Below are 23,593 nucleotides of genomic sequence, written 5' to 3'. Positions count from 1 at the left end.
CTAGTAACTTGTGTGCTAAATGTCAGATCTTTCGCATTCCCGTTTTCTAAATTCTGAAAAATGACCCAAAATTTAAAAGCGTTGCAACGCCTTTCATTCAAATTGGACTAAGAATAGCACAAAACTACGATTGTCATTTTATGTCTGATTACATTATCTTAATTTTCTTGTCTTTTTGTTTATGTGCAACAGCAGATCGACGTAAGAAATTCAAATTTTATGGGTTTTTTTCTTGATTGAGATTCCTATTTTTATGTTTAGAACTAATAATTCAAAGTTTCTGAAATGAAAAATATCGAAATAAATCCAAAATGATTTAAAATGTCATGAAAGGAGCGCGGCGATTTGTAATGTAAATTCACTTCGGCCATGCAAAATTCTGTACCATAGCAAAAAGTCTAAAAGGCATTTTCACTTTTTTATTCTTTGAAGATGTCTTATTAAAGATGTCTTAATATTAAGACACGGTGCTGGTTTTAAACGCGTCATTTAAAAGCGGAGATTTAAACTAACTTACTTTCTCAGGTAGTAAGCATATAAAATGCTCTGAAACCATTATTTAAACGCTATAAAATTCATGTTTGCCATATCTATAAAGAATGAAAATTTTGTCCATTTCTGACGCATATAAGATGCTTTTTAAAGAAAGACTCCTTCAAAAACCCAATCGAGTGATGTTACAATGTCGCGTATTCATATCTAAATATAGAACACTCACCCTGGATGAACAAGTTTTGTCACGTGACCACAAATGCAAACGCCGATTTAACATTTCAGCAAACACGGACCCAATTTCAGGTAATTATTTGAAGATATCTTTCTTTCTACTGCATCCACAAAATTAAGACCTGGACCGTAGAACGCGGCGTAAATTTAGCTTTCATTTTATGTGAGTAGTCAATACTAGACTTTAGTAGTTTTTTAGAACACTTCGACACAAACGTTCTTTTCTCAAAGCAAACGCCGATAGGTTTTACTTTTTCCAATCATTTTTTTTTCACTGGAAATACATGTTGAGGTAAAATAATAGATGATATGTCTTTTTAAATGCCATTCCCGTCCCTAACTCATTTATAATTCCATTACCAAAGTTATATTTGACATTAACCCATGTTATTCCCCGTATTGTCTAATTTGCAAACGTCGTTTGAACATCTAAAATATGCAAACGCCGGTTGAACATATTAAATATATATATATAACCGGTGGTTATTTAAGTCAAGTTGCAAATATTACAATTCTCTGAACAAAATACTTCTCTCTTTTCTTCTTCTTTTTCATTTTAAAACATTCTTCTTCTTGAATAACAAACTTTCATAAAACTTCCATATATACATGTATTCATAAAACCGTATGATTTTCTCAAAATCAATTCCACACAAAATCCGTCGGGTATAAACCTTGATTTAAAAATTTAGAAAAATTTCAATCTTCTTAGGTTGAACTTTACAGCGACGTTGAACTACACAGTGAGAATACTTGGAGTAACTTGTTTCAAATAAAATTTAACGAAGGTGTTTTCTTTTGACCAATCTGCAGCGTTGAGAATTGATTTCATTTACGCACCTTTAAAAAGTGCCCATAAGGGATCTTAAGCTCTTGTAGAATGTGCTGTTACACTTTTATGTTTATCTTCATAAGCCTCTTGAAAAGTTTTAACAATATATGAAGCCAAAGTTTGTGAAGAAGCTTTAGAATTAGGTACATTTATTGTCAGAAATAAACTTGTTTCATCTTTACGTCTGAAGGATTCAGTTCTTTTAAGAAAGATAACAAGTGCTCTTTTAGGATCAAGTAATTTGTTGGTCTTGAAAGCTGGTACAAAATTTTTGCTGATGAATGACCAGGTCTATCCCGTTTAGCCAAACCTTGTCTGATACAAGTTACCAGAAATAGCTCCTTCTCCTAATTTTAACGCTTGAAGGTCGCTGGCTCTCCTGAATGTCGTGATAGCTGTAAAAAAACAACTTTAAATGTTAAAAATTTAATTGATGTTTTTCTCAAAGGTTCAAAGGGATATTTTTGTAGCGCACTAAGAACTTTAGGCAAATCCCATTCAGGCAACAACTTTGTTAGAGGAGGTCTGAACTTGAATACTCCTTTTAATAATCTGATAACATATGGATGTTGACCAATAGGAGTGTTATCTACTGGATGTAAAACTGCAGATAACATAGAGCGGTAACCTGTTATTGTACGATACTGTAAACCTTATTGTACAGATCTGATAAAAACTCAGCACAATTATTAAAGGATTTTGTGAAGGAATCAATATTCTTTTCACGACACCATATCATAAATTGTCTTTATTTACTGGAGTAATCTTTCTGAGAACCAGTTCTCCAGCTGGCTGTAAGAAGTTTCCTAACTGATCTTGAAAAACCTTTTTCTCTAAACTGTCTGTCGATAGCAACCATGCAGTCAGGTTCAGAACACCTGGATTTGGATGACATATCTGAGATTTTGGTTGTTGTTACATATTTGTAACCAATGGAACGGTTGAGCTACCGACAGATTCAATAACTCCGGAAACCATGGGCGTCGTGGCCAGAATGGAGTTTTAAGAATCAGTTTGCAGTGAAACTGTTTCATATGATGAAGAACTCTGGAAATGAGACACATAATTATAGTCCAGCGTTCAAAGAGACATTAACGGGCGCTTGCATATATTTCAAATGACCAACCGACGTTTGCATATTTTACATGATCAAACGACGTTTGCAAAATCGACAATAAGTGGAAAAACATGGGTTTATATCGAATATAACCTTGCTAATGAAATTATAAATAAGTTAGGGACGGGAATTGCTTGTAAAAAGACATATCTTCTATTATTTTCCATCTACATGGGTTTCCAGTGAACAAAAAAGAATAGAAAAGTTAAAACCTATCGGCGTTTGCCATGCAAAAAGAAAATTTGTTTCGAAGTGTTCTAAAAAAACACAGAAGTATCGCAATTACTCCCTACATAAAATAAAAGCTCAATTAACGCCGGGTCTTAAGGTCTAGGTATTAATTTTGTAGATGCAGTAGAAAAAAAAGATATCTTCAAATAATTACCTGAAATCGGGTCCGTGTTTGCTGAAATGTTAAATCGGCGTTTGCATTTGCGGTCACGTGACAAAACTTGTTCATCCAGGGTGACACCATCTATGATAAAACCAAAACACCAATACAGTCATGTAAACGTGAAAGTTTGTAAACGCTGTAAACGGGTATTTCACAATATAGGTCGCTCTATGTCATGTTTAAAAGACATATTTATTCTACACGCTAAAGTTAAACACAATACTGAAAGTAAACTATTAAAATATTAGTGAGTGTAATATTAGAAAAAAAATGGGAAAATTAAAAACGTTTGCAATAACTCTTCATTCACCGACACCAGTTTATTATGCTGGTCAAACTATTGATGGTGTTGTGACGGTTGAATTAAATGACTCCATGAAAATGAGAGGTAAATATTATTTCCTTTATAATTTATAATAATAAAAGCAAATCATCGAGCTTTATAACTAATAAAATATCATGTATCTTTTTTGTTCAAATATAGATATCACACCGTACAATCAAATGGGCAGACAGCTGTTCCAGCGTCCACAGCTGTACCAGTATATACATGTCGGCGCGGGGAATACAATTGACGTACGGTAAGTATTCATCTATTTTTAACATATCCCAACTGTATTCGAGTAAATCAATGTTATGGATTCATAGTCAACATCCAAAGGAGCATGCTAACAAATTTCTGGTCCTGTGCAAGCTTTACTTCACATGAATTTTGACTGAAAATAACCACACTATCCGATGAGATGCGGTATTTTTAGTTTGAAGTCACAAAAACTTATATTTTCTCATGATAATTAATCCTTTTTTCATACGATTCGTAAAAGTCAACATTTCGTCATTAAACATTCCAAACCATACCTTCAAAAAAGCTTTTCTGTTAAAGTTATAAGGTATTTAAGTTTGTGTGTCATCAAAATGTTAGTAACGTCATCAGCTGTTCGCCTCTTTTTAATGATAACATCGACAGCAATTCATCGGCAAGAACGAATAACGCTGAAAGCTGTTCAAAGAAACAATTACATGTATTTACAACAGCGTTTTTGTCCTACAGTAACTAGGAAAGAGTAAAACTTGTTTGTCAATTTAGAATATTACTTTATTCATGATACTTTCTGATTATATTATTTTTATTATTACTTTCTATTATTTGTTATATCTTAGGTTAGAGACCTTGATCTCCATTTACCGCACTGTATTTCAATATAAAAAGGTAGCAAAACCTATTAAAGGGACTCCACTAAGGTTTTTTTGACATGACGGGACTAGAAATAATTTTTTGAGATTATTTCTCCATTTGATGTAGATCTATACTAATAACTTATATGCAAGATTTCCGATCATTAGCTTGCTCCGTTTTTCCAGAATATTATAATAGTGAAAAAATGACCCAAAATTGAAAAGAGTTTAAACGCTTTTTACTCAAATCGGACTGAGAATAGCACAAACATATGGTTTTCAATGTATTTCTCCTAAATTTCATGTTTTTAGGCTTATAAACCTCAGTGTAGTTCCTGTAATAGGTTTATGAAATGTGTAAGTCAAAAGGCAAAGGCAAATTTAACGCTTAATATGAATATTCAGTCTTGTAAATGAAGGCATCCATCAATTGTTATTATAAACAATTCATATATAATGGACAAGTCCTGTGCAGTGAATGGCTGTGTAACCCGAGATATGAAAGTGCATGGAAAAACATGTTGTTATTTATCCTTGAAATCTGTTTTAATGTATAGTGCAATAGAAATAATAACCATTCTTAAAAATTATTCAAATTTTTAATTTTTAAATAAATCATTTTATTTGGCAGACATATCGGGTTACACATCCATTTACTGCATGGGACATGTCTACTATATGCCATTATTTATAATAACACTTGATGGATTTAGTTATAATACAGAGTATTCGTATTAAGCGTTAAATTTGCCTTCACTTTCTTTGAGTTAAACATTTCAGAAACATATTAATAGATCTTGCTACCTTTTTATATAATAATAATAATAATAAAAATAATATCTTTATTTAAAGAAGGTTATACATTAATAACATGCAATAACAATCATATATATCTTATTTCCAATATGGCCTTCTGAAATAGAAAACAACAACAACAGGACATGCATAGGAAGAAAAATGAATGTATAATATGTAATTTTTAGAATATTACAACTCATATACTTCCCACTAACATATACGTATATTGCATCATTCGTTCGTTTGTTCATTCGTTCGTTCATTTATTAATTAATAAATTAATTAATTCATTCATGCATTCATTCATTCACTCATTCATTCATATGAACACTATCAATATTGAAATACAGTGCGGTAAATGGAGATAAAGGCCTCTCAGCTAAGATACACCAAATAATAGAAAGTAATAATAAAAATAATATAATTATAAAGTATAATGAATAAAGTAATATTTTAAATGAACAAAAAAGTTTTACTTTTTCCTAGTTACTGGAGGACAAAAGCTCTGACGATTGTTTCTTTGAACAGCTTTCAGCGTTATTCACCCTTGCCGATGAATTGCTGTCGATGTTATCATTAAAAAGAGGCGAACAGCTGATGACGTTACTAAAATTTTGATGACACTCAAACTTAAATACCTTATAACTTTAACAGAAAAGCTTTTTTGAAGGTATGGTTTGGAATATTTAATGACAAAATGTTGACGTTTACGAATCGTATGAAAAAAGGATTAATTATCATGAGAAAATATAAGTTTTTGTGACTTCAAACTAAAAATACCGCATCTCATCGGATAGTGTGGTTATTTTCAGTCAAAATTCATGTGAAGTAAAGCTTTCACATGGCCAGAAATTTGTTAGCATGCTTCTTTAGATGTTGACTATGAATCCATAACATTGATTTACTCGAACACAGTTTGGATATGTTAAAAATAGATGAATACTTACCGTACGTCAATTGTATTCCCCGCGCCGACATGTATATACTGGTACAGCTGTGGACGCTGGAACAGCTGTCTGCCCATTTGATTGTACGGTGTGGATATAGAAATATGGATTGACAATGTGTTATCAATATCTACTGTGAAAGAGATATTTTTTAAAGACCCTCTTACTCTATTTTTTTATGGTTTTATATCATAAATATAATGCTCAAATGAAGATTTATCAATATTGTAAGTTCCAAAAAGCATTATTTGTATAGATATTACCGAATTTACATTTCATGTTAATAAAGGGAGGTAATTAGAAATTTATTTTCTATCAAGTCTAAGCTATTTGTTTTCAATAAGAAATGAATGCATACGATTATATTGTAGTTATTACATATAATGTGGACAAATATTTGCAGTACATATTTAACATATTCTTCGATGTTTGAAAATTGTTTTAGAAGCATAATAATATACATATATAAAAGTTCACATCCTAATTACAACATACAGGATCTTTAAACGTGAACGACTACGTTATATTGATACGTATGATTATCAATAGTTATCTATTGAGATTAATGATAATATTATTTAAAGGTGTGTACGGGTCACAAGTTCAACCGCCCGATCCCACTCCAAGTGTCCGTGGTTTTATTGCAAAAGATCATGATCATATAAATAAACAAAGATGAATTACCACAAATAATAATGTAACAGAAGCAATGGGCTGTTTAGCAAATCATTTCAGTATCATATAAAAGCCATTCCCCTAGATTAGATTAATACTGATAATGTACATACGATATATCATAACTTGATTTTATTATTACTATCCCATACAATACGATGCGACACGATGCAATATAATACGGTACTGTACGGAACAATACCTCATAATTGACTTTATTTCACACCTTATGAAATATAACCAATGCATTTTCAGCATTTGCACCACGCAATATTCCAATAGAAATCATTATTGGATCCGATCCTATCAATTAAGCCTCGTTTTCATTTCCAGTGTCCAAAAAGTCCATATTAAATCCATATCACATGCCGTATAGCCTCGTTTTCATTTCCAGAGTCCAAAAGTTTCATATCAAATCCATATTGCACCCCATCTTGCCTCGTTTTCATTTTTGAGAGTCCAAAATCGATATCACAGCCTTATTGTTATTGAAACAACAAAGTTCTGTAAAAAAATGGTGAAATAAAGAGGTCATTAAACATGGTTGAGAAAAACTGATTCTATTGTATTCGTACACAGCTGCGAAACCTATATCAGATTTGACTAGCGCAACATCCTATAAAGGTTTGACAGTTGTGTACTCGTCCAATAGAATTCAGTATTGTACTCAACGATGAATAATATGCCCATATAATGCGATACTACAGGATAGCGTACAATACATCCCAACATGAGTTTATACTATCAGATTCAATACAATATAGCCAAATATTGTGAAAACAATACAATAAAAAATGGTGTTCACAAATTAGAGTGCATTATAGACATATTTGATAAATATTTTTTAGTTGGAAAATTCTTTGACTTTGTGCATTATTTATCATATTTAATGTCATTTTCAACGCATAGACTGTTTGCAAAATGGAAAAATGTAGTCGAATTTTAAAGCAGGCTAATTCTATCCTTAAGCTTTTAAAGTGGGATAGCTGTACTTTGTACATGTATACATATACATTTATCATTTCGCAAATTGAGCAGTTTTTGTAGCAGTATCTGGTAAAAAAAATATATGCGGAAGTTATCAGCTTTCATAAATAATGCTATTTCATTACAGAATTATTTATTATTTATCCTTTAACATCGTAGTCGTTTCATATGACTTATTGATACAGACTGATGCTTATTCGTCATTACCCTACCCTCTAGCCTACTTTATACGACTTTCAAAACGTTGAAATAATTTCCTCGCTTTTGTTCCGTTTTACCAGTCGCTTCAATAATAACTTCATCTTATTTATTAATCACTGACATCTTTACTCCATCAACTCCCATCCCTCCCCACTTTAACCCCAATTTAGAATCACTGTAATAACTACTTCATCTTTCCCCAACTTAGTGATCAATGAAAATATTTCCTTACTTTGCACATATGTTTATCAATCACTATTTTCATTTCTTCATCATTCACTGATATCATTACCACCTAGTGATCACTGTAATCATTACCACGCTTTAACCTTACGTAGTGATCACCACACTTTAACCTTACTTAGTGATCACCACACTTTAACCTTACGTAGTGATCACCACACTTTAACCTTACGTAGTGATCACCACACTTTAACCTTACGTAGTGATTACTGTCATTATTATCTCTAAATCATTAAAGAGATCACTATTTAAACTCTATTGATCGCTGAAATCTTAACCTAACCTACAGTTCCCAAAGTGATCACTAAAACTAAAAACGCTTCAATTTTATCTCATATAGTGATCATTGTCATTTTTACCTCATCTATAGTTCACTTAGTAATCACTGCCATCATTACCTCACCTTCATCAGATTGATGACTATTACATTCACTTTACGTTTACCTCACTTAGTGATCACTGAAATCGCTACCTTAGCATTAATTACCGCCACTTATAGTTATCGCTGAAATCGTCTGAAAAGATACATTATTATAGAAACGCTGTCGGTATGTAGCGATCACTGAAAATAGTTTGCATACGGACAATGCAATACAGGACGTTAGTTTTAAAAAATGTTTATTAATTAAATTAGAAAATAGAGTAGAAAATATGCAGCACTTGGCAATACGGACAATGTATACTTAACCCTGTAAACATTACTTTTGTGAGTTCTATATATTCTGGAGCTAAAACATAAGGATTTAAAGGATATCTGTTAATGTAGAGGAAATGGGAAAGCTGAGTAAGTTTTCGATTACATTGAAACCACCGAACGCTATTTATTATGCTGGTCAAAATATTGATGGTCACGTGGCCGTGGATTTAAATGAACCAATGAAAATGAGAGGTACAACTTTTTATACTAGCTTATTTATTTTCTTTATTTATTTTATCTTTATTTATTATATTTATTTATTTATTTTCCTTTTTTTATTTATATTTTAATAATTTCTGTGTACGTTTAAAAGCATGTTAGATATAATCGTCTGAATTAAAAAATAAACTCCAACTTTAATAAAACTTAGGGGTGATTTGTGTGACCGTTTCATATCACACAAATCAGTAAATTAAATAATTGAATCTGGTAACCTTGCCTCTGTTGTCTCAGCCGGAATAAAAACGCGGCAATTTTGGAGTTTTTATTACATTTGTTATGCAAAACACTATAACATATCTTGTAAAGTGGTTCTAAATAACAATAAGACATGTCTTAAAGGAGCTCCACTGTGTGTTTTTGACATGACGGTACTGGAAAATTTATCCGTGATGTGTGTGCCATTTGATGCAGTTCTGAGTGCAATGTTTTAGACCATTTCCTCACCTCGTTTTTCCAGATTAATTATTTTTAATGTGCAAAATGACCCCATTGCACTGCTTTTCGCTCAGATCTTCCTTAAGAATAGTACAAAAATATCGATTTTCAATTTAATTCATGGAACATTTTTTATCATCTTTTGCAGATCCATTTTAAGTGATTCACTTGATCTATGTAAGAGTATGTTTTAAGGCTTTTTCACCTCAGTGAAGTTCCTTTAATGCGAACAAACATGACATAATAAAACAAATGAAAGACTTTGATCAGAAGACAGTGTGTTTTAAGACAGTTGGACAGTGTTTTTTTGTTGTTTTTTTTTCTTCCAAGTGGTCCGAGTTATGAGTTATATTAAATATTTTCAAAGAATAAAGAGATTATCATGCTGAACAAAATTATTGCATCGAAAAATATTAAGTACTTTATACCTTTGCGGATAAAACGCGCGTTTTTAAAAATATGATGGCTTGAAATTCAGTGCAAATGTTTCCTATATAGTTTCTTATTTTTGATTAATTGTATGTTGCTATATTGACTTAATCTTGTCCAATGGATGCCAAGTATCTGCTAACTTAATCACTTCTTCGACGCTAGCATGTTCCCCTTTATCTTCATATCTATTTTGCGCTTTAAATGAACCATAAAGTCAGAAAAGTAGTACATATGCTGTTTTACTTATCTTTAGTTTATTTGTATATTTACTCTAATTGATATGCGGAAAATATATCGGAATACCTGATTGTTTTAACTTGAACATTATACCCCCCCCCCCCCCCCCCCCCCCAATTTTTAACTTATCGGTAATATTATCAGTCATTTTTACCGATTTTCATGATAAATCTCGTTTATTGTTTTTTTTGTTTTGTTTTTTTGAGTTCTGATTACCTTTTATTATTTCTTTTTTCATTTCTGATAACCTGTTTATGATTATTTTCATTTTCCGTATTTTCACTATAAAATATTTTTCACTGCAGTGAAACATATTTTCGTATTTTCACTGATGTCTTGCCAAAATACTTTCTTGTAAATTCAGCCAATGTACAAAAGTTAAGGAAAAGTCTATTAAATTGTTATGTCAAAAAGAGAAAACTTGTATATAACAAAAACTTTTTTTCCTGTAAATATATGATTTATTTTGCTCTTGCGGTATGAAAATTATCATATTTCACTCGTGTAAACAAGCTTCCGCCACTCGTGAAATATTTATTTTATACGATTCGATGAAAATAAAGTCCGTATTAATGAATAAAACTTGTGTTTTTATTACATACATTTTTCTCTTTTTTGACATTACAAATATCCCCTATTTAGAAAGCTTCATGTATTTGTGTCATGTATTTGTGTGTGAATGCATCCGTGCGTTTTACTTTCTCTCTTTCTTGGATACTAGTACAACACTTTTGTGATTTGTGTAGACATTACTTACATAAATACGCTTATTTTGCGATTAAAACATTTATGTAGGACCTAACTTTATGACCGACTTAGTCTGACAACAACAAAAATAGCAAAATACCTAAAACATAAGCTCTAAATCTGGAAAGAAAAGACAAAGAACGATATTTATTGTCACGTTTTGCACGTTTTATGAGATTAATCAAGGTATATTATTGGTGGGTTTTTTTTACAAGAAGGCTTCTTACACGACAGGTGTTATATACTATGTGCACCGATGATATTTTGATATATGTTGTATTTGACGGGTGTTTGATCTTGCTCTAGGAAAACGAAGTAGAGAAAATACGACGTCATTCATAGACCGTCTTATAAACGTAATATAATAATAGACGACCCAAAAGTTTCCGGAGCACACGAATGAATTACGGAGTGTTCCGAAATTTACCGAAATTCCAAAACAATCGCGGGAAATTATTTGGGGCACTCTGCCTTAATTATAAGGTAAATTATAAACTGATAATTAACTTTTAAAAAATGAATGTTTGTTTTTTGTTTATTTTTTGTTTCATTTTTATCTTGCTTTTTTGTTACGGAAGGAGAGAATAATGAAGGCTTTAAAACAAAGGTATTGGGGCTATATTTAGTACCAGAATATCATTAACTATTTATCCTAATTATTTAGGATAAATACTCGCAGCATAAATTAATAAAAATCAAAATAATAGTGGCATGTGTGCTGGTTTGGCCTCATTGGTCAAAAATTACTTTGTATAACCATTTAGCTAACACCTTAGCAAACAGACGATAAGTTTAGATACAATGCATATACAAGGTCAATACGGATGTTAAACCACCAAATTATGTTAATATTTAAATTTCGATGCCACCACTTTTCATAACCACAGGAGAAAAAATAAGTTTGCAGTTCATTTTGAATAATTATTGTACACTTATTTAATGAATCAGTTCTGTGAGTGCACTTGCGGGTTCATAAACGAACATGATAATGCCAGGGAGCACTTGCGGGTCAATTATTCAACATGTGAATACCTGGTAGCACTTGCGGGTCCATTAACGTACATGTAAATGCCAGGGAGCGCACCCGCGGGTCCTTTAACGTACATGTAAATGCCAGGAGCACTTGCAGGTCCAATGAACGAACATATAACTACAAGGGAGCACTTGCGGGTCAATTAACGAACATATAACTACAAGGGAGCACTTGCAGGTCCAATGAACGAACATATAACTACAAGGGAGCACTTGCGGGTCAATGAACGAACATATAACTACAAGGGAGCACTTGCAGGTCCAATGAACGAACATATAACTACAAGGGAGCACTTGCGGGTCAATTTACGAACATATAACTACAAGGGAGCACTTGCAGGTCCAATGAACGAACATATAACTACAAGGGAGCACTTGCAGGTCCAATGAACGAACATATAACTACAAGGGAGCACTTGCGGGTCAATTAACGAACATATAACTACAAGGGAGCACTTGCGGGTCCAATGAACGAACATATAACTACAAGGGAGCACTTGCGGGTCAATGAACGAACATATAACTACAAGGGAGCACTTGCGGGTCAATGAACGAACATATAACTACAAGGGAGCACTTGCGGGTCAATGAACGAACATATAACTACAAGGGAGCACTTGCGGGTCAATGAACGAACATATAACTACAAGGGAGCACTTGCGGGTCAATGAACGAACATATAACTACAAGGGAGCACTTGCGGGTCAATTAACGAACATATAACTACAAGGGAGCACTTGCAGGTCCAATGAACGAACATATAACTACAAGGGAGCACTTGCGGGTCAATGAAAGAACATATAACTACAAGGGAGCACTTGCGGGTCAATTAACGAACATACAAATGCCAGGTAGCACTCGCGATTCCATTAACGTACATGTAAATGTCAGGGAAAACAAAATGCTGATATATAAAGCGTCAATTCACTTACATATATGCGTATACATAGGTTTAGAATCAATTATATAACTATTAATTGCTGCCTCAGTTCGTCAGTATAGAATGTGGTATATCAGAAACAAAAGTTAATTACAATGTAAGACTTAATTGAAGTGTATAATCATTAAACCTGGTAATTACATTGCCAAGTTTCTGTGTTGTTGCCAATATAAGCAAAACAAATTTGTAACTATCACCCTTTAATAATTATGCAATTTATCATTATTACTAAAAGATCGAGTAAACATAAGCATGAAGGGAATTTAGAACAAACAATCGATATATTAAAACAACATAACACTGTATATTGTATATCTTATAATAAACGTTTCAAAGAAGTGAGCATACTTTGTTTCCCTCATAACTGTGCAGATTGTTCACTAGTCTCAGATGATTTAATTTTTTGTGTGAAATTTCTAAACTGAACCTTTGATGCACAGAAATAAATCTGTAACAGATGAAAAGATGCATGAACTCTTCAAGTTCTAGTTCTTGTTATAGTTCTAATAATTTGCCTTTAGCAACCACCTGCGTAAATGGTGGCCAGAGTCTAAATTGCCAAATGCTACTGTTTTGTACTGGCTATTGAAATCCCTTTAAAAAGTACCCGAAATGATAATGATAATAATAAAGACTTCATTTAACGAGAAAGCTAGAACTCATTTGAACAACACATCAATCTTCATAAACAAGGAACAATATTAATGTAACATAAAGATAGGCGTTTGACATTAATCATAAATATGCTGGAATAAAAAATGATAAGCCTTTGTCACTACATATATTTTCATGCAGTTTGATCGGGCATAGCCAATTTCAAATGCCAATCTTGAAATCCCAAAAATTGATAATGGACAGTTCCAAAAATGAAAGCTGGACAAGTCCATTTTAGAAGTTTAACAGATTTAGGGGCAATTTGCTTGAGTAAGGGTTGAGGTTAAAGAAAAAAATTCTAACTTTAGCAGGCCAAATGTAATTAAATTTAACTCAGTTGACGGTACAAACTTATGATAACCCTTAATGAATTCGGTAAAGTTCGTTCGATGACGTTGTTTACGAGTCCGAATTCGGCTACAGCCGGATTTTATACATAATTGATTTTTTAAAATATGGAATAAAATGAATTTGTTTGTATTTATTATTTACTTTACAATAATTAAATTATTGTTAGCGTCCAGATTGAAGTTTAAAATCACATTGACCTAGTCTCTTAAAAGACTGCATAGTAATACAAACGCAGGGGTAAATGGTAATTGTTCTAATGCTTTCTTTAAGCGTTTTTTTATTTCTACATTTGTAACCCACGCTGTTTTTTATTTTAGTCATTATCTGCTCCCATTCCAATCTTGTGAGGGTGTTGTTCTATATGCTGTAAAACTTGGTTGAGTGTTATATCTAAAATGATAAAATTTGCCCTAGGTCAACCGCTAACCTCCTGAATTTCCTTATGGACCTGTCCAGCTTTTAATTTGGAACTGTCCATTATCTATTTTAGGGACATCAAGATAAAAATTTAGAGGATTAAAATTTGGTGAAATTCTTATTGTAATCCACAAGACTTTTATTTCGAACTAGACAGATTAGGGTTATCATGTAGCGATCTAGGCATCATCTTCTCTTTCAATAAGTTTAAGGTTAAAATTGTGTGTCACTTTTTAAATGTATTTTTAAAGTATTAGTTTAAGATGTAATATTATAGTTATACAGGAATGTTATCTGTATTGTATTTATAAACAAACACCCACCATGTATACAAGAAACCTAAATTAAGAATAAATTTTAAAAAACATAAAAGTAGCTTCCCTCCAGATCAATGTTAGTTTTCTTGAATATATAATTGTATTTAAAGGTAACTTTTTTAATAATGTGCATTTAGTCCCTCCCCCATCCACCCAATATTTCTGTTTAAATATGATAACATTCGTTGAAATTGTAAATATTGCATACATTTTATATATTCAGTAAATACCATTATGACAAAAAAGAGAAGAAAAAAGAAATTCCTAAGGAACTGAATGTACCAATTTAGACGGACGGACGGACGGACGGACATACGGGACAAATAATAAAGGAACCTTGAATAGAAAATACATTAACTTACACCATTGTCATAAACCACGCATACGATTATAGCCCCGACCCACGGGCTTCACCGCGATGATATAAATCATTGTACTTACATTTTTTTTGTTGTATATGATACACGTATTTTATTTCAGGTGTGAAGTTAGAGTTTACAGGCCGTGCTTACGTACATTGGACAGAACAACACAGCACTGGTTCTGGAAAGACGAGACGTACAGAGACGAGGCATTACTCGGCGACAGAAATCTATTTTAATTTTGAATTCCTATTATTTGGTCCTGGTAAGTAACATTGTAATTAAGTCTTACCACCCTAAATATCTTACATAGACATCTTTGAATCTTGACAAAACCATTCATCATTTGAGGGACAATTTCAAAATAATGTACTGACTGAATTGCGAATAGAGCAATATCGGACGATGGTATAAAATAGAGAAAAACAGAATTCCTAAAGAATGTGCTTTTTAAAATGATTTTAACTTGTAAAATGAAGAAACAGAATCCCTAAAGAGAGCCCAATATGACAAAAATTGAAAGTTTTGCAGGCTCTGTTTGATTAAGCCTGTTCATGGTCGGTACTGGTAAGCTACCGTCTACGCCCCGTGGCACCGGCTTAAGCAGAATTCAACATTTAAAAAATCGTCGCCAGCAGGCTTATGGGTATACAATGAAGTCTCTATGCTATACCTAAGTAGTTTAACATTTCATAATTTTTGGTTTACTGCCATGTTATCCGCACTATTGATTAAACTTTCATCAAAGCTGCAATTTGTCTATCTTTTCATCTCGTCACGAGTCATAGAATTATGAAATACTGATGCATGTTTATCGACAGTGTTATAAACAATTAATAGAATTTAGCGCCATTGATTTACAAAATGCAATTAAAATGAACTGTTCATAGTTTTGTTCAGTGACATTGAATGCTGCATGGTATATAACTTGTGAAATGAATTTAAATTCTTTAAATTAATATTTTTTCTATAATTAAAGGTACTGGTTCCACATTGCTACAGGCCGGTCACCACACGTTCCCCTTCACATATACATTACCACAAAATCTACCTTCTTCATATGAGAGCAGCATAGGAAATGTTCGGTACCAGCTCAAGGCTAAAATAGACAAACCCTGGAAATTTGACCATAAAACAAAACGGATGATCACAGTAATCAGCATGTTAGACTTGAACCAGCAACCGGCAGCAGCCGTAAGTGTGTTTTGTTGTTTTTTTTGTTTGCTCCCGAGCAAAATGTTTGTTATCATATTCTAAGGTCGTGCAATGTTTAATATGAGATGATATTATTACTAGTATGTGAGCCGCATCACGACAAAACCAACATAATGGGTTTGCGACCAGCATGAATCCAGACCAGCCTGCGCATCCGCGCAGTCTGATCAGGATCCATGCTGTTCGCTATCAGTTTCTCTACTTGTTATAGGGTTTGTAAGCGAACAGCATGGATCCTGATCAGACTGCGCGGATGCGCAGGCTGGTCTGGATCCATGCTGGTCGCAAACCCATTATGTTGGTTTTGTCGTGACGCGGCTCATGTAGTTTTCAGCTTTCTATATTTCTATATGTACGTATCTGTAGCAAACGTCTTTAAAATAGTCCTTGATTATTTTTTATAGTATGTCAGTAGGCCCTATAGTCTGATTTTATTGACCTGTCAATCATGAATATATTATAGAACTCATTTAAATATTCGATTCCACTTCGGTTCTGTTCTAGTTTACGAGAAATAATATAGAGCATATAACTAATTTTTTAAAAAGTCAAATCATCTTAATGTATATTTTCTCCGTAATATCCTCAATAGCGCAGTCGGTTAAGTGATGGCCTAATATATTAGACGTCTGTGGTTCGATCCCTACTGTTGCCATTGTTTTAGACCTACTCTTTCTTTATTGTTGCAGTAATTTTTACTGGAAATGGCCGAGTGTTATGCTTACGGTAATTTAGTTTGAATATAAAGCAACTTATAAACACTATTTTGTAATTCTAGTAATTGAAACTGGACTCGTCCATTTAAAGAAATTCAGCGGGTTATAGGTTAAGCTCGCTTGCACCAAACTCAGTACGTTTCTATGAGGTAATTTGTATCTACCTCCCCAGGGAAACAAATTTCAGTAAGTAAGTATCTACCTCCCCAGGGAGATTCACTTGTTGCCGATCTCTTCGCAGCATAAACATTTCTTGCATTTCAATTGTACTTTTTCTGTATACGCAGCCATATATCATTTGTTGTGCTGAATGCGTCTGATTAAAGCAAAAACATTGTCGGAATATTTGTTTGATCATGCTTCAGGAACAAGAATGTCTGTTTATATCATAATTCCATCAGAGCTTTCTATTTAGCAGTAAAAAACAGGCGGAAATTGGCATATTAACTTCGAAGAGTATGAAATCATTTTTCATTATATTTGTGAAGTCGAGTTGTTTATAACATTATCCCTATGTCTGTCAATATTAAACACGGTTAATTAAATATAAATTACTGCACTTTCTTAATGGTGCATGGCTAAAACTGACAAAATATTCTAAAATATAATATTATATTTATCCTTGCACTGCTTGAACCAGAAATTGCAAATGAAGAGCCAGGCATTTCTGCACATCATTATATAGTCTGACCATGCTGTATACTATGCTCAATCTAAATTTTCATTTTGGTATCCCTAAATTTGATAATGGACAGTCCCAGAAATGGAAGATGGGCAAGTCCATTGAAAAAAATCAGCAGGTTAAGGGTTAACTTTAGGAATGGTGCAAGCATGGTGTTTTGTCATATTACTCGTTTTTCAATACAATTTTATCAAATAGTGGCTTTGTTCATAAAGCATATGGATATTCTAAGTTGAAAGAATAGAACCCTTACATAAAATTTCATCTCTCTGTTATAGAAATATACAAACATTATTCTTTTAATTCAGGTTCTTTTATCCCGATCTGATGATATTTTAGACAATAAACATCCTGTCGTCTGTTTTTCCCTTGACATCTTATTCATTTTATTTCAGCAACAAGTTGCTCATTTATTTTCTCCGTCCCGCAGCGGTTACTTTCCCTGATAAGTACAAAATAACAAAGCGTGACGTTACCACAGACACTTGGGGTTTGGAGCTCAAAACGCCTTTAAAATCCAAATAAAATGCATATCTGTCAATCCCAGTACATGTACTGATCATATATATAAAAAAAACTTAATATATAGAGGATATTGAATGAGTGTAAGTTCAATACTGAATTTATTGCACGAGTTGAATAAAATTATATTATGCGAGCCTCTGGCGAGCATAATATTATTTTATTCAACGAGTGCAATAAATTCAGTAACGAACTTACACGAATTTAATATTCTATTTATCACATACCAAAAATAAAGACCGTTTAAAGTGAAATAAGAGTCATTTTTCATTGACGCGCCTATAGTATAACGCTAACATTTAGCGCGTATTTACACTATGTTTGTATAACTCTAATGACGTCACGTCAAAATATATGCACGGCCGTGCAATACCATATTTACGGAGTCGCAAAATCGGCACGGGTGTGTGATAAAAGCCGTTTTGAAAAAATTTCATATTTCAACATCTAGAATAATACATATTATAGATGTTGAAATATGAAATTTTTTCAAAACGGCTTATATTAAGTTTTTTTTTTATATATATGATCAGTACATGTGCTGGGATTGACAGATATGCATTTTATTTGGATTTTAAAGACGTTTTGAGCTCCAAACCCCAAGTGTCTGTGTGTTAAGAGGGGGCATCTTATTCTTTAACTTCAACTTGTTATTTGCGAAACACTGTTTAATTCTATTCTGTCAGTTATAGACCCCACTGTTTGTAGTTAACATGATGTAATTTGACTTAGTTTTATAGCTCTATTATAGAGTGATTATATAGTATCTAAACAACCCATCGTGCATCGTAAAACAATAACGCACTCCAAAATAATTGACAAGTACTGGACTCGATTTAGACTAAGTAATAACTAACTAATTAACTTAATGTCTTCTAAGTCTCATCATTATATTTTATGTCAAATAGATCTCTTCTTTTGACACTTTATGGATATTATCAGAAGTGTTTTTGGGATTGAAATCATTATCATAATTATAATGGCGGCATTCCAGCTCCCGGAACTCTTCCGTGTATTATATTAATACATTCAAAAACTAGATAAATACTGAATAATAAGTGTTATACATTGTTCTGTAGGCAGCTGTGCAAGGCCAAAACTCGAAGAACTTATGTTGCTTGTGTTGTAAGTCCGGGCCAATATCGGCCGTATTTCACGTGGACAGAGCCGGATACGTTCCAGGTGATACGGTATTCTTGAACGCAGAAATAAGTAATAATTCATCACGGAGGATGTGCGCGTCCAGAGTCAAGCTTATTATGGTAAGCTAATGAAAGAGGCATATAATTATCCTTACATCTTAAATGGACGTCTTGTCCACCTTTCAATTCGGACAAAACCACTCATCACTTTTAAGAATTTTTTTAAAACAGGAACTGACAGGTAGCGAAAGGTGCAGAATATGTTCAGACGACACAAATGTACCGGATGATCTTGGTCTGCACTGGTTCAGTTGTCGCCAGCAGTCTAAAGGTTATGTTTTACGATCAGATATCTTATATTTATTCGTTTTCAGGTAAAGTTTTGTTTGCTCTAACTTTGACATATATTTTCTTGCAGAATGATATATGCATAGAGATAAATAGAATCTATCATTGGGTTTGATGGAGGATAGGGAAATCCCAACCCGAGGGTGATCGGTTCCATCGGGAACGAGCCTTGGCGAGTTCCCGATGGAACCGATTGCCCGAGGGTTGGGATTTCCCTATCCTCTATCTAACCCAATGGTTGATTATTTTTCTCACTCACCTGGACACATAAATATCAGTGAATCTACTTGCTACGCGCCTTACAACGTACATAGTTTTGAAAAGGGGGCGGGGCTTAGGCGCCTGACTTTCTATGATTAAAAAACATTATGTACGTCCGCAAAAATTCTTCTGACCAAGTTTATGTGTGAAAAATTAAATGAAAATGAATTCATATGAGATCCCTCATCAAAAAGCAAGGTTATCATGATCACGGATTTAAATTACAGGGATCGGACACTCCTAGTAAACCTATATAAAACGTTAAAATATCTTGTCGCGCGTGTACCTGTACACTCGATATCGGGAAACCAATCAATAATTTTTAGTTTATCGGAGTTAAGCGTAAAATACCTGCGCTAAACTGATACCTTCTCTACAAAAAGTCTTGTTGTCGTTCCATTTATCATCCGATTTGAAAATTAAAAGACACATTTTAAGAAAATTGATTCTATATTGCAAATATCAATTTTTATTGAAAAAAAATATATACCTCTCTGTCCATACCGACGATTAAGAAATTGAAAAACGACGAAAAACCGGAGTAATTTACCGTTAACTTTTCGGGGTGCGCAAATTGATACTTACAGTACAAAAAGTATTGCAGCTTTACCATTTATTATCCGATTTTGAAAATTAAAAGACACATTTTCAGACAATCGGCCCCTTATTGCAAATATCTATTTCTATTGAAAAAAAATATATACTCTCTGTCCATACCGACGATTAAAAAATTGAAACGACGAAAACCCGGAGTAATTTACCGTTAACTTTTCGGGGTGCGAAATTGATACTTACAGTACAAAAAGTCTTGCTGCTTTAACATTTATAATCCGATTTAGAAAATTAAAAGGAACATTTTGAGAAAAATTGGTCCCTAATTGCAATCATCTATTTTTATCTTAAAAAATATATATGTTCTGTCCATACCGACGATTAAGAAATAAATACGACGAAAACTCGGAGTAGTTAACCGTTAACTTTTCGGGGTGCGAAATTGATACCTACAGTACAAAAAGTATTGTTGGCGTATCATTTGTTATCCAATTTTGGAAATTTGTAGATTATATTTGAGAAAATTTATTTTTTATTACAAATATAGGTGTCAATTAGATAATAATATATATATATAATTAGCCCGTCTCCCTTCATACCGACGATTAAGACAAAGCCGAGTACAAACGGTTAAAATCTTCTTCTTTTTTCAAATACAACATTAAACTTGATTTTCGGATATTTTAAAAAAATACCATTTCAGACTATTCCACAGCTTCTATTATTTAATGAGCGAATTTGAAGTTGCTTTTATTAAGGGATGTACGAGTAATAGTTGGATTTGTACTTTCCAGATGCAGTTATTTTCCGTAATATCGTAGAACAATTCAACTATACATGTATTGTTTTTTTTGGTTAGCACGGGCGTTTACTTGACTTTTTTTCAATCATATTTTAAATACAAAAACAGGCCCTAGTATTTTTTTTGGAAGTCATTATAACATTTTTGGGATAATTGATATTGATACAGACATTCACAGTTTGAGTCGGTATTGAGCGGTCGTTTTTTATCTGGTAAGTGTAAATTATTCATAAACACCTCATTAAAATTAACGTGCCTAAAACTTTTTAATTAAAGAATAAATTTCTTTGAAGTTTCTTGATTAAAGAAGGAACGTTAAAATTCAGGTAGTAAGTGTTAATAACAGTACTTAAGTATCAATGCTATTACCAGCACAAGTTTGTGTTCTATATTTCTACAATATGAAACAGTAGATTTTTTGAAAACATTTATTTACATACTTGAACACATTTTTAATTTCTTTCAACTTTACATGTAATTATTCTAACAAATGTATGAATTTCAAGTCATTTGAAGATTTCATGTATGTGAAATTGTCATTTGTTATATGCCTTTTACAGTTCTCACGGAATTCACTAAATATCCTTAATGATTCATTTTCCACAAACTCATCAAGATCAGTATCTGGACAATATCTGTAAGGCTTGTCAAGAATAACAAAAAACTCGTCAGCATGACATCCATCACTGTCAAAGCACTCAACTCTTTCTAGAGGTGTTTCATAACTTTCTGTAGTACCATCCTTAACGAAGAATGTGTCACCAAGCGATTTTGATAAGAGGTCTTCCGCCAGAACATCTGCTGACAAATGTTGCTTCCGTGGTTTTTCTCTCGCTTCATTTTTCTACCAATTTGTCCTTTTTTTTTGTCATGATTGTATGTTGATATATCACCAAATGACTGTAACAGGATCAATAATCTGAAAATATATATAAAATACCCATAAAATTGAACACATACAAATCAAATATTGAGAAATATTGATGAAGTAAAATTAGTTTTTTCACTTTTTAAAAAATATTTTTCTGCAGTGAAAACATATTTTCACTTGTGTCTTGCAGGAATATTTTCTTCTAAATTCAGCCGATATTTATTTGCTTTGCTGCATCCCATTTATTTCAAGATTTTGAACACAGCTTCTGAGTCAGACAATAACACAAATGAGTTTGTTTGACAACCCTGTTGACAACTGAATTTGCTGTCCCTGATTGTGTTTCAGATTTATATGCAAAATACATGTACAGCAACCAAAACATCACTCATGCAATCTGTAATTTATATCCCAGCTCAAATTAATTTAATGCTGGTCATATACTTATCATTAAAATGAAAAATTCAAGACTTCACTCCTATTTTTTTAAGTAAATTTTGTCCAGGATTTCTACATGTATTTTGAGTGTCATTGAATCCTCCATGACCTTCAGGAAAAGGGTAAAACTTAAGTTATATGAACAGAATATTAACAATTAACTTAGATGTAATAAACCAAAAATAGGGGTCTCCCTAATTACCGACAAGAACCGTCAGGAACCGACAAGAACCGACAAGAGCCTATATATTACAAATAAACACGTACAAAAGTGTTTTTATGATTGTTAAACATGCAGGGCATATATATTTTTCATATTTGATAAGGGTTTTCTTGTATTTTTATAGAAAATTAAATATATGCGTACCGACAAGAAAAAGTCGAGTGCAACGCGTACTGTTACTGTTACGTTGACACCGACAAAAAAGATTTGTTATTTTCAATATGATATAAATAATATAATCAGTTGCAAAAGTTGTGGTCAGAATATCTTATGAACATGTTTCAACCTTGTTTGTAGTCATAAATCAGTTTTTCATGATATTGCATGAATGTATATGCAACCGACAAGAAAAAACCAGAGATCATGCGTAATGAAGATTTACCGACAAGAAATTGAGAACGGGCTGTAGTGTAGAAAGAACATGCATATAATCTTTTTTTGTAATTAAATAACTTTTAAGACTAAACTTTCATATTTTAATGTTTATAAGAAAAAATATTTGTGTTTAATCCTTCTAGTTTTAAAATATATTTAACAAATCGATTACCGACAAGAAAAAACCAGGGATCATGCGTAATGAAGATTTACCGACAAGAAATTGAGAACGAGCTGTAGTGTAGATGTAGAACATGTATATAATCTTTTTTGTAATTAAATAACTTTTAAGACTTTAAACTTTCATATGTTAATGCATGTAAGAAAAATAATTGGTGTTTATTCCATTTAGTTTTAAAATATATTTAACAAATCGATTACCGACAAGAAAAAACCAGGGATCATGCGTAATGAAGATTTACCGACAAGAAATTGAGAACGAGCTGTAGTGTAGATGTAGAACATGTATATAATCTTTTTTGTAATTAAATAACTTTTCAGACTTTA

The 23,593-nt window shown here is 32.6% G+C and overlaps 1 protein-coding gene across 4 annotated transcripts in view; it reads left to right on the top strand.

The window, feature by feature from the left end:
* Positions 1-23,593, top strand: part of LOC132753898 (arrestin domain-containing protein 3-like) — a 46,516-nt gene that overhangs the window by 17,049 nt on the left and 5,874 nt on the right. For 2 of the 4 annotated variants that reach the window (XM_060744448.1, XM_060744449.1), the window contains exons 2-4: positions 15,058-15,204; positions 15,919-16,133; positions 19,154-19,336. In XM_060744448.1, coding sequence (XP_060600431.1) covers positions 15,058-15,204; positions 15,919-16,133; positions 19,154-19,336 — 545 coding nt within the window. Of the gene's footprint in view, positions 1-3,202; positions 3,458-8,672; positions 8,986-15,057; positions 15,205-15,918; positions 16,134-19,153; positions 19,337-23,593 lie in introns of those variants that run through there. The other 2 variants (XM_060744447.1, XM_060744446.1) reach the window with 2 other exon arrangements.

The sequence above is a fragment of the Ruditapes philippinarum genome, unplaced genomic scaffold (genome assembly GCF_026571515.1).
Source record: "Ruditapes philippinarum isolate M1 unplaced genomic scaffold, ASM2657151v2 ctg991_1_1_1_1, whole genome shotgun sequence".
Classification (NCBI taxonomy): domain Eukaryota; kingdom Metazoa; phylum Mollusca; class Bivalvia; order Venerida; family Veneridae; genus Ruditapes; species Ruditapes philippinarum.
Note: the sequence above shows the minus strand (reverse complement) of the source record. Positions and strands in the feature narration are given on the sequence as shown.